We start from the raw sequence: 13,216 nt of genomic DNA, 5'->3' as shown, positions 1-13,216 counted from the left end.
CAAGAAAAAACATAGTTCCAGGTCTGTCTGCTGACCCTTAAGTATGTTTTCCAATCAAGTCTGAGGAGGTGCCAAGCCCCGCCCCCCAAGTGAGAAGTCCATTTTCAGGATTCCTGGGGACTGGGTTACTTGCTGCCCTGTTGCACTCCCTTCACGGTTCACCCCGCTGTGCATGGGGCAGACGGGCACACTTTCCACACAGGAGACACTCATATTTAAATTCCAAGTAGCAATCCAGCGAGTAATTACTCTGTCTGGGAATCTGCGTTCATTATAAAGGAAGACTTTACCGAGTGCCTCAAACAGTGTGCCCTGGGCTGCTGAAGGAAAGACTGGATGGACCAGGAGAGAAGCGTCCATCTGCTTCCATAACGACTGCAGCCAAGAGTGCTCTCCAGAACACGTGGGGGCCGTGTGTCAGGAGCCGCTCCTTGAGGACGGCTTGAGTTTAGGTTAACTTCTAACCAATGTCATATTCTACATAACTGGTGTGAACCTCTCAATGGAAGTGAGCATTCACAATGTACTTAGAGAGAAAACAATCAAAGCACCTTAGCTTTGAAAAGCACAGAGATTTTATCAGCGTCCAACATGTCACACTTACGTTAAATTTACAAAGGATCATGGCTGTGCTTTTCAAAGCTCTGAGGATATATCAGAAACTCTTAGTGTGATGCATACATTGCAAGGTAACCACCAGCAGTGGTAATAGCTAAAATGATTTCTTTTTAATTTCTGGAGTAATAAAGATCAAGGGAAAAGAGACAAATCAATCTCTGTTAGAAGGCTGTTTTTCCCTTAACAACTTCCCCAGAAGCCTCACTAACTTAATTCACTCGCTTTCTTTTAAAATTCTCTGAAAACCTTATGCATTTGTTTCATGCACAGCTGAAATAACCTCTCAATCCATATTTTGTATCTTAAAGGTATAAAATATATAAGGTATCTGTCTAACCTGACTGGATAAAAATTAAAAAGAGAACAAAGCCCAAGCCATCTAATTAAGTGATTCTAAGCCGTAGGAACCCTACATAAGGTTTCCGAGACTGTAAACCTTTAAAGGCTCGATTGGCGGTTTGGACCACTATCCTTCAGGTTAGCAGTTCAAAACTTACTCCACAGTAGACAGAGCATCTACTAACCTGTCAGACGAGAATGGGCTCAGATCTCTGCCCGCCTGTGTGGCTTTGGGCTTAACTATGTAACTTCCTAACCTCATTGCCCCATTTGGACTGCAGGGACAAAAATATGTGCACATCAGAGTTTACCACACTGTCCAAGAGTCAGTAAACACAAGCTAAACACACTTAGTAAGTGCATCGCTGATGTTTACTACCTGTCATAGTCAATACACAAGTATGGAAAAGAATGAGCTATTTTTGATAATAGTTAAGCTGAGCTTTTACACATGAAAGCACTTTACGAATCATGAAGCACTATGCAAATGTCGCTGTAATTGCTATGTAGAATTAAAAGAATGGATTTAACAATTTGTAAATCAACTGAACAAACACTTTGTAAAAACAAAGTATTCTCTTTAGTTTGTTATAGTTTTGTAATACATACCTTTTTTTTCAATTCCTGCATATTATATCTGTTTATTTTTAAAAACCACTTTGTATTTTAAAGAGCTGCTCAAACACAAAAATGGTTGTGAGCTTGAGTTATGACACTTCGGACAGTCTCTATCCCGCACGTCAAATTGTCATAGAAACCAAACTAAACCCACTGCCAGGGAGTGGATTCCAAGACACAGAAACTCTAAGACAGGGTCGAACTGCCGATGGGGAACAAAGCCTTATCTTTCTCCTGTGGAACATGGTCACTGGAGGGCCTTCATTTTATGCTAAGCTTTCCTAATAGAGGACTTCTGGGGCAACAAGCAAACTCACTGCCATCAAGTTGATGCCGCCTCCTCGTGAGTTTCTCAGACTGTGACCTGTTTACCGGAGTAGAAAGCCCTGTCTTTCTCCAGAGGAGCAGCTGGTGGTTTTGAAATGCTGACCTTTCACATCACAGCCCAATGTACAACCACTGTGCCACCAGGGTTTCGACTTCACAGAAACTCAGAGAAACCTGGATTTCAAACCCACGTCCGTTAATTATTAATTGAGTTCGTTACTTGAGCTCGCTAAGCCTGCATTTCATTCCCCAGATTGTAGTCAGTCAACAAACGCCTATTCACCTGCCTACTTACTATCAGACACTTTCAGGTCCCAGAGATCAGGGGTGAAAAAAGCAAAGGCCCTTACTTCATAAAGTTTATATTCTAGAGGAGAATGAACAACACATGAGCAAGCTGCTCTAGATAGCGTAAAATGATATGGCCCTTCTAGCCATGATTCCTTTACGTGACGTAGTATCATTCTGGATGCTACGCCTATGGCTCCGATCCCATCTTTGAGGGAGCTCGCTGGTGGCATTGCAGCATTGGGCTGAAATCCAAAAGGTCAGTATTTTGAAACTACTGGCTACTCCTTGAGGGGAAATGGGGCTTTCCGCTGCTGTGAAGAGTTTCAGTCTAGGAAACTCACAGAGGGAGGTCTATCCTGCTCTGGACGGATGCTATGAGTTTGCCATCAACTCAATGGCACTGAGTTTGGGTTTCGAAGTTTTCTGTTTACAGGATTAAGGTAGGGTTAAGTCCTGCCCACAGTTGATGGTATGACCCAAGCCACAGCCTTTGTTTCCATGGAGCATCTTTAAGATGACTTTACTAGGAGGTGTGACTTAATACACCATCCTTCATTTTCCTTGGGGGTACAGTTGGCTAGTCCTCCATGGTATACGAGAGCTTTCGGAGACAAAGAGAGCTATGGGAGGGCAATGGGAGGAGTAAGTCCAACACCTCTGTCTCAAAGGAGCACGAGGAGGCTGAGGTCCAGAAAGAGATGGGGCTCCTTGAGAAGACATTGCTGTGGACCAAGGACTATACCCAGTTTGCTCATCCTGACTTCTGGTAATCTACTAACTTCTCTAATAAACCCCTAAGATAGTTTTTTTGTGCCCACATGGCACCTGTAAGAAGATCTGGATGGCCCTCACAGAAGGGCCACAAGAAGAAGACGAGCCAGGCAGGGTGCAGTGTAACGCCGGTGAAACATACAATGGTCCTCTAGTTTTTAAATACCCCTCTCCACCAGCATCACCCCAATTCTACTTTACAAATCCAGCTAGACCAGAGCATGTACACTGATACAGATCAGAGCTGGAAACACAAGTAATCCAGGACAGATAAACCCCTCAGGACCAATAACAAGGAGTAGCCATACCAGGAGAGTGAGGGGGCAAAGGGGGAACCAATCACATAGATCTACATATAACCTCCTCCCAGGGGGATGGACAACAGAAAAGTGGGTGAAGGGAGACATTGGTCAGTGTAAGATATGACAAAATAGTAACAATTCATAAATTATCAAAGATTGATGAGGGAAGGAAAAAAATGAGGGCCTGATACCAAAGTCTCAAGTAGAAAGAAAATGTTTTGAAAATGATGATGGCAACACATGTACAAATGTGCTTGACACAATGGACGGATGTATGGATTGTGATTAGAGCTGTAAGAGGCCCTAATAAAATGATTTTTTTTTTTAAAGAAAAAGAGATGGATGGAGTTTAGCTTATCAGGTCGAATCCTGATGGCCTCACTTGGAGGTGCAACCAAGGATGTAGCTCTCTGGAGGCTGTTATCTATCTATCTATCTATGTATCTATCTGTCATCTCTGCCTTTGTCTTCCTGCCAGCTGATTGGAGCGCTGTGTGAGCCCTGCCGTGTGTTCCACCAACCCCCGATTCACACACTTTCCACACATCAGGCTGTGATCTTCCTGCATCATTGCACATCGCTTCCTGAGTCTAAGAAGGATTTATGGACTAGTATTGAACTTAAGGACTTGGTTGTACTTCCCTGGGATGTTTTCTTGATATATAATTACTTCTTAAGATAAAGCTCTTCCTTACATGTATATGGGTGTCAATGCATTTGTTTCTCTAGTCAACCTGGCCTAACAACCCCACCACCACCCAGCCACCCCAATCAGGAGTATTGCCTGTGAATTCTCTGTGGCCAGTACAATAAATTATCAAACGCAGCATAAAAGTAGAGTACCAACAAGGAATGGTTGGTGTCAGACTAGGGTAAAGAAGGATGGAGCGTGAAGGCATGCCTGGACCCTTGCCTCCTGACAATAGGGGAGCCAGAGAAGTCCCAATGTGGCCATCTGCCTCCCATGCCATTTACTGCACTGCTTTCAAGTCACATTGAGGCTGAGAGGACAATAAAAGAGCACAATCTGGTGAGAGGTGAGAAGGAGCCGGAACAGGGCACACTGGTGCTCTGGAACATTCATTACACACTTAACTTTGGAGCTGAGACCTGACAAGAGAGAGCCTGCCAGTGAAACTTTGCACATGTAAATGCCCTTAAATAAGGGAGAGATTCACAAGAATGAGCAATCCATCACCCCTATGGCCACCTGTCTCCCCATGATGATGTGTGTGTTGCTGTGAAGCTGCTATGTATAGGTGCTATGCCACCCCCACTTCAAACACCACCAGGACGCCAAGTCATGCAGAACTTGCACACGAAAACAGACTGGGAGGAAAGCCTAGCGAACAATCAACTTGTAAAACTTACTCACTAAAAACCCTATCGCTTACAACCAAATATTGTCTGACAAGCTCCAACCTGTCATTAGGAAGAATCCATCGCTGGAAAAGGACAGCATGGTTGGCAGAGTAGAGGGCCAACCACGAAGATGCTCAATGGGATGGTTTGGCACCACACAGACACAACTCTGGACTCGGAAACACTGGCAATCCGAGGAGGATGCAGGATCAGACAAAGCTCCAGTCTGCAGTGCATAAAATCTCCATGAGGCTCAGCTGACTTGCTAGCAACTAATAACAACAGAAAGGAGCCAGGGTGGTGAAGTGAGTTACATATTGAGCTGATAAGCGCAGAGTCCAGCAGTTTGCAATCATCAGCTGTTTCACAGGAGAATGACGTGGCTTTCTATTTCCCTGAAGAGTTAGTCTCAGAAACCCAAGCTGGCAATTCGACCCTGCCCAATAGGGTCACTATGAGCCAGAACCGACTCAAGGGCAATGAGTCTGAGCTTTTGACTAGCAAACAGATGTCAAGCACAGAAAGAAAGTCAACGTGGATGAAGCAGTTGGGGGAGAAGGGTGGGGCAGAGCCAAGCAAGGGACGGTAGGAAAAGTGGTTGACGACACTCAGAAGGCAAAGGACTTTATAAGTCATGGAAGGAATGCACATTTCACTGTAAGTGCACTGCAAATTTCTCAAAAGGAGAATGATGTGATCCCATTTGTATTTTAGGGTCACTCCGACTGTTGTGCAAGGAACGAATTCAGTAGGAGAAGAGTGGAAGTGGGGAGTCCAGGAAGAGATTCTTGAAATAATCCTTTGATGTTAGATTTGGAAAGGGGACTCACAGGAACAAGAAGAAATCCTATTTGGGGCAATTGTTGTGGCCTCTCCCTCTCCTCTTAACTCTTTCTTTCTTTCTTTTCTTTCCTTAAACCATTCAGTTATAAATCCTTCAGTAGGGTGGAGTAAAGTCAGGTCAGTCCTGGGGAAAGAGTGGGACTGAGTGGTGGTGTCCACAGGGCGGTAGGCGGCATCTGCCTGCCCTGGTAATCAGAACTTGCATGAACTAAAGAGAGCCTCACACCAGGAAGGTCTGTCACAGGGTGTTAGAGATTAGTAGGATAGTGCAGAAAGGAACACACGAAGGGCCAGCGTGGAGACGAGAGGCTAAGTAGTGTGGAGCAGGCATCGCCAGGGGGGACAAGCTTCACAGAGAGAGTCAGAGCCTGAGAAGGCGGAGGGGGAATCACAGGGCAGCACCCTCGTGGATGTGGGCAACTAAGCCAGGTGAGGAGGGTATCTCCAGGGGAGGCTGTCAGAGATCAAACTGGCAAGGCTGAGATCCTTCTGGGTGTGGGCTGGCACCAGGTGTCAGAGTCTAACTGGGGCATGAGGTGAGGGAGCACGTGTGCCCAGGAAGTTTAACCAAGTGTGGGCATCCGAGCTACTAGTTTCTCTAGGAGAATCATCAACTTTACAAATCGGGTTTCCAGCCAGGTATAATTTATCTCTCAGCTTAATTAAATCGTTTATAGTACTGCAATTTTATAAGTTCATATTTATTATTAAGCTTATTCCAATGTGTTTAATATTTATGTTGTTAGTGGAAGTAGTATCTTTCCCAGATATGTTCTCTCTCTCTCTCGGTATATATTAAATCTACTGAGTGTCTAGTTATTTGTAATTAGCTCTATGAACTCTATTGCTCTATTAATTCTGATAATGTTTCCATTGATTTTTTTGGGTTTTAGCTATGTATTACAATTAAAATTGGGACCTTCATTAAATTTTGTTAATATGAAGTCTCTTAGATCAAACTGTAGAGAGGTATAAAATTCTACTTAAAATGCTTAAATAATGACCCTACAGTTCCCTTTCCCATCGGATCCAAACACTGATCTGGGTGGTCGTAAAAGGAGGAAGAGAAACATTGAAGCTGCCCCTCTGTGCTCTTGGAGCCCGGGCTAGTTTCAGACAGGGTTAAAAAAAAAAAAAGCTTAAATCACGCATTCTTTTATCAAATATTTGCTGGTCAATTTACCAGCCTAGATAATTCAGGGAGCCCTGGTGGAGTAGTGGTTCTGCATTGAGCTGCCATCTCCAAGGCTGGCCACTTGAAATCACCGGGCACTCCATGGGGGAAATCTGAGGCTTTCTGTTCCCATGAAGAGTTATAGTCTTGGAAACCCACAGGGACAGTTCTACCTGTCCTATAGAGTCACGATAGGCAGAACAGACTCACTGGCAGTAAAGCAAGATAACTTTCTGTTTCCTCCCCTATAAAATGTAAAATTTACTCACCTAAGTATTCAATGAGATAATCCATGTAAACTGCTTAGTACTATAGGATAGGCAGACCCCACTGCCAAACCCACTGGCATCGAGCTGATCTGGACACATGGCAATACCCTATAGGGCAGAGGTTCTCAACCTGTGGGTCACAACCCCTTTGGGGGGGGTGTCAAACAACCCTTTCACAGGGGTCGCCCGATTCATAACAGTAGCAAAATGAATGTTATGAAGTAGCAACTTAAATAATTTTATGGTTGGGGGTCACCACCACATGAAGAACTGTCTGAAAGGGTCACGGCATTAGGAAGGTTGAGAACCGCTGATAAAGGGTTTCGGAGGCTGTGTACCTTGACAGGAGCAGACACTGCCCTCTTTCTCCTGTGGAGCTGCTGATAGGTTTGAACCACTAACCTTGTGGTTCGCAGTCCTTGCGAACGGCACCATCAGGGCTTTCTTAATTGAACATGGTAAGTGCTCAATAAATGTTACCAATAAGGACAACACTGATAATGAATCCTATATAAACCATCCCTCCCCATCCTTCGGGAAAAAAATTAAGAAAACGATCACAACTCCCTTTTCCTTTCTTTCTTTTTCTTTTCTTTAGTTTCCATTAAGTCCAATCAACTCTGACTTTTTTCTCAGTCCTCCCATCTCCAAACAATAGGACTGTCCTAATTTCTCCTTAGAAAAATAATAAAAACCGAACTAAACCAGAAATCTATAAGAAATATTTCCCAGAATTCATTAACCATCTGTAATCACCTTGCCTTGCATTTATTTGCAATTTCTGAATAGTGATGGATTTCACGTAAAACCCTCATCAAGTCTTGCTGTCATGTGATGATATTTGTATGTCAGACTGCTTAATAGGCAAAAACAATTCAAAACGTAACCTGAGGCAAAAATTAAACTAAAACCATCCCTATAAAAATCTTAACGAGAAAAAGTACTCTGTGCAATCATATTGCACTTAAGTCTAGCAGTATAACATTGGTGTTACCCACCCAAAGAGTATGCAGTGCTCAGAATTATCTGCTGGCCTCAACTCTTCTGCTTTACAGAGACCAAAACTCTCTCTCTCCCATGAACTTGTAAATGAGGAAGCCTATTTGAACTGCCTACCAGCCCAAAGCCCAGTTTCTCTCTAAGAAAATGTGAAAATGAGTAAGACCTACCACCAGGACTTACCCACTTCAGCCAAACTTCGGATGCAGGACTCCACGGAGGTTTTCTGTGCCGGGTTTGGCCAGGTGCAATTGTAAATCCTGAAGGCGGATTGCAGCAGCTGAATGAAGACTGGCTGGTGGGTCTGGGAAGAGCAAGAAAGGAAAACGAGTCGTGCCAATAAAACATTTACAGTCTTTAGCAGGTAACGAGTATCAAAAAGGTTCATCCAAGTAAAATATGAACCAGTATTGTAAGGCTCCGTGCTATTTAATAAACTTCTCACTCAGCAAACATTTGTTATTAATCTACTTCATTCCACGCACTATGGAAAGTGAATAATTTGCATTTTAAGTACATTCTTAATCAGGAAAACGATGGCCTTGCTTGAAGTCAGTGGCATGAACTGAAGTATATATATTTATAATTCCTTGGTTTATTTCCAAGTATAAATAAGGTAGGTACTTCTGATTTTGGTCAGTTGGTTGGTTTTAACATGATGGGTAAGCAGAGGAAATGATCATTTTTTACTCTATCTACACAAAACAATTTCAAATGGCTATATATAGTAGTTTTACTTTTTTTCCCGAAAGAAAGCATAGTTGAAAGGGTGTTTTTATAAGAGTAATAAACAATCACTATGAATTATTTGGAATACACAGAAATGAAAATCACCCCAAATCTTGCCATGTAGAGCGAATTAACATGAATATGCGGATATATTTATTTCCTGAGATTTTCTCTCATATACACATATGTAGTCTTTACACACGTTTGAATGATGCTATCATACAATTTTGTGGCGTATTCACTTAATATTACATTATGATCATTTCCCTTATTCATATTTTTTTTCTTTTAAAAACATAATTTTTAGTTGTTCTATAATAAGCCATTTTATTGATAAATATATATGGTGATATAAACATACCATCAGTGATTTAGCTGTTCTCTCATCTGAGGACATTTAAGGTAGATGTCATTTTTCAGGTCTTATAAAGACCTCAATGAAAATGTGAGTATGTACATTTCTGCTGATTGCCTGTCCATTTGAAGAACCATGGCATTGATCTCAGCCCTTGGCACAGCCAACCCACAGCTATGAGTTTTATTCCGCTTGGAGAGGAAGGAAAATTCAACTGGCAGTGGAGGCTCTTTTAAAACAGTAATGTTTCATAAACTAAGAAAATGCCGTCATAGTAAATACTAGAAAAAAAGAATGCGCTTGGGACAGTGTCAGATAAAGTCAGATAAAGTTTTTGCTTTTGATTTTTTAATTCGAGATTTTCCTACTGAAATAGGGTCGATGGGCTCTATGTTCGAGAGTCCGGTTTGCGGGGCTGCGGGTCCGTTACCTGGAGACTGGTGCTGTTGTCTGAGAAGGGCGAGCTGAAGAAGCCGCTCACGATGCTCATGACCGGCTCGGTGACGCACCTCTCCAGGGAGACGTCGGCGTGCTTCCGGTCGGTCGTTGTGTTGCACACCTGAAAAGCAGAACCACTCAATACGCACGGCCGTATCTTCAACTAGAGTCCAATACCGAGGAATGGGCTTTTCTACTGTCACTGCTGGCAGGCGCCAGCCAACCAAGGTTGAATCACAGTGACCTCCTGGGACCGCGCAGACCTGCCCCGTTGGGTTTGCTTGCTTCCCCTGCAGGGCAACCTTGACCCTGGCACCGTGCCAGCTCGTTCTCTTTGGGAGCCAAGGATGGGTTCAGATCACCAGCCACACACTTGAACCTTCTGCACTACAAGGACCCCTTTGTCTTTCTGGTAATTGTACTACACTGCTGTCTATTCGTTTTTATTTAACCCAAACATTCTGGCCTAAAGCCCACTATTATCAGTTGCCGGAACTTCTTCAAATTTGGTTGTCATTTAGCCAGAATTCCCTCACAGGAGTCCAACTCCTTCCCAGTCTTCTTCTCCCTACGTTTTTTTTTTAGGCGTTCACTGTCTCCTTCCAGGTTCAGCTTGGCTTTGCTGAAAACTAAAAAGAAAACAATTTTCGTATGTACTTTTTAAAGTGCTGAGTGATTTTGCTGGTGTTTGTAGCACTGACGTCAAATCCACGTTCAAACCCACCCGTCGCAGGGCGGGGGGGAGGGGGGATGTGATCATCTATTGCTGTGAATATGTGCCGCCTTGCAAATCCCCTGGGGAAGGGTCTGCTGTCGCTCAGCCCGCTTCCATTTAGCCGATTCTGATCCACAGGGACCCTGGGAAGGATTTCTGAGTCTGTCAATCCTGACGGAAGCAGGTAGTCTCACCGTTCTCCCACAGATAGAAGGTGGCTGATGGTTGCAATTGGCTTGATGGCGAAAGATCTGTCCATTTATGCATATCTCTTCCCTAGGAGCCCTGGTGGGGGGAGGGGTTACGTACTTGGTTGCCACCTGAAAGGTGGGCAATTACAAGCAACCAGCTGCCCCCCAGGAAAAAGATGTAGCAGCCTGCTTCCACAAAGGCTGCAAACTCATGCCTGCTAGTCTAGTCTCGCTCGGAGACCTTACAGGGCAGTGTAGAACTTGGAAATCTTCGCAGGAGTAGAAATTCTCATCTGTCTCCCTGGGGGTTTCAAACGACCTTGTGACAAGCAGCCCAACCTGCCACTGTGACGCGACCAAGAAAATCCTCGGGCAGTTCTACTCAGCTTGATTAGGAACCGGTTTAACAGCGCCCGATGTTATCTCTTTCCACTTCCAATATCTGGCCCCAACATGGGACACACACAGAAAACGCCAAGGGAGGGCAACAAAAAGAAAGACAGACCAAAACCCTTTCCAACAACGTTGACTTTTTCACGCACAGACCAGCTGGGAAGCTTGGAAGTCTGAAGTCTGCATTTGTACGCATTTTTCTCCAAGGAGGCTAAACAAGGAGAGGCCCTGCCAGAGCTGCAGCGAGACCAGGAAAGTGCCCAGCTGTCATCTTCATGTGATTAAATGAGGCAGAAGCCGATCATGTTGCTAAGCAAATGTACACTTCCAAGTGTGTCGAGAGCTAAGACAATGGTGGAAGCAAAGGAAAAATTGGATCGTAGAAAGACAAGAAGCTGAAGATATAAAAGAATGAGGAGAGAAAGAAAAGAGGGTGTGAAGTGACTGGAAATCTAGGAAGAATAAGAATATTTAAATATTCACATAATTGTGGTGGGGTGACAGTATGGCTGCCACATGTCCCAGCTGGTCTTAGACAATCCACACTTTTATGTAGGTTTTGTCTTTTCAATGAGGTAATTACTCAGAAGAATAAGTACATGTAATTTAACTTGACATTGCCTTAAGGCCTTCCTCATACAAAGACATTCACAAAAGGAAAGTATTTCCTTTTTCCAGCCATGTGCCCCAATATTTGGGGTTGAAAAGTAGCTGCCAAGCTGAAGCAGAAGAAAGAGCACAGGTTTTGTTTCACATCTAAATTACTTCTCCCTCAAAGTCACTTGAGGCAGTTCTCTTTTCCTCCCCTATGGAGTGACACCAACCTGGCAGCGTTATCAGAGCCAGCCCATGTTCAGTATGGCGCCTCCCAAAAGGAGCGTCCCAATAGGGTTATTGTAGGGAGCACCACAACTGAGGGAGAGGGATTACGTGAAGTTATGTCATCTGTTCTCATTCCAGCATCTGACACATGACTTGACACATGCCACACTGATCAATGTTTATGAAATTAATGAAACAATCCATTTTAAAACAAAAGAATTACACACATGGCCTATTTTGTTTTAGGTTCATTTTAGACTAGGGTTTATTGAGGAGCACCTAATTTAGGATTTAAATTTGATGTGATCAGAGAGCTAATATAAGATTGATTTTTTTTCCCCAAGATGGATATAAATTAGAATTTACTTTCATCTTTCTAGCACAGGATTTGATAGTGATATCTCTTGGTACATAAGATAAAAAGATCTTAAAGTTGAATGGGTAGCCAACCAAGTGTGCCATGAGCACGTCAAACCACCTTAGACTAAACTAGTGACATTTCACAAGTTTGTAGGGTTCTCCAGAGCTACCATGATACCCGCTCCTCATGATTTGCAATTGCAAATGTGCCAAAGAATCACACAGAAGGGGGTTTGTACTCAGTGGATTAACAAAATAAATGTAGGGAATGAAAATTCTGTTTTTACCAACTGCAGTCAATTGTGACTGGGGAGTAAATCTTTTCCAATTCGTTTGGATAAGAATTAAAATCTTTCCCAAAAACATTTCTTCTGCCACAGATGAATGGTAAGATTGTCACTTCCAGAACCACTCCCTTGGCACTGGATTCCCAGTGGGTAGGCTAGAGATGGAGGAAGCCATTTTTCCTTACTAAAATCTTAAATAATTTTTCAGGGGAAAAAATAACAGAGCTTAATGTATAGCAATATTTCTTTCTCCTACTTTTTATTTATTTCTGCTGCTTTACCCAATGGAAACTGGGAATTGCTCACATAAAATCGCACCATAATAAATGATCTCTTAATGTGAGAGCCATAGGAGGGGCTTCAAAAACTTTATGGGGAAGTGGATTTCAAAAATAAGGAAAAATTTTTCAGGATTTTTTGAAGCTCACTCAAAAGTTTTAAGGGTTTACCTAGTATCAGTATCACATTAATTCTCAGGAACATTTCTTTATGTGCTGACATCACTTAAACACTTATGTTCCACAGTGAACTCTACTCATTCACACCAACGCAACCAACACACTTCCGTCCATTTTTTAACAAGTTGAGATACACATAACCCAAAACACGATTTTTCTTCATTATTTCCTCCTTGCTAGCCTTTTATATGGTTCCTTTTGTCCATTAAAAAAAAGTATTTCACTTTCCCAACACGATCGCTGAAGACCAACAGGTGCATAAGCAAATGTGGTGAAGAAAGCTGATGGTGCCTGGCTATCAAAAGATGTAGCATCTGGGATCTTAAAGGCTTGAAGATAAACAAGTGTCACCTAGCACAGAAGCAACAAAACCCACATGGAAGAAGCATACCAGCCTGTGCAATCATGAAGTGTTGAAGGGATCAGGTATCAGGCATCAAAGAACAAAAAATCAAATCATTGTGAATGAGGGGGAGTGCAGACTGGGGACCCAAGACCCATCTGTAGGCAACTGGACATCCACTTACAGAAGGGTCTCAGAGAGGAGACGAGCCA

At 43.1% G+C, this 13,216-nt stretch overlaps 1 protein-coding gene and 1 non-coding gene across 2 annotated transcripts in view; one reads left to right on the top strand and one right to left on the bottom strand.

Moving 5' to 3' along the window:
• ITPR2 (inositol 1,4,5-trisphosphate receptor type 2) overlaps positions 1 to 13,216 on the bottom strand; it is a 590,339-nt gene that overhangs the window by 270,414 nt on the left and 306,709 nt on the right. Inside the window, exons 33-34 of the mRNA XM_075551968.1 lie at positions 9,428 to 9,556; positions 8,097 to 8,217 (exon numbers count right to left, since the gene is read on the bottom strand). Of these exons, the coding sequence (XP_075408083.1) occupies positions 8,097 to 8,217; positions 9,428 to 9,556 (250 nt within the window). The remainder of the gene's footprint in view (positions 1 to 8,096; positions 8,218 to 9,427; positions 9,557 to 13,216) is intronic.
• Positions 6,474 to 6,593, top strand: LOC142452222 (small nucleolar RNA SNORA61). Its single transcript, XR_012785249.1, has one exon. It is a non-coding gene; the product is annotated as a small nucleolar RNA SNORA61 (small nucleolar RNA).

The sequence above is a fragment of the Tenrec ecaudatus genome, chromosome 6 (assembly GCF_050624435.1).
Source record: "Tenrec ecaudatus isolate mTenEca1 chromosome 6, mTenEca1.hap1, whole genome shotgun sequence".
Taxonomy (NCBI): Eukaryota; Metazoa; Chordata; class Mammalia; order Afrosoricida; family Tenrecidae; genus Tenrec; species Tenrec ecaudatus.
This window is presented reverse-complemented; position numbering and strand designations above follow the sequence as displayed.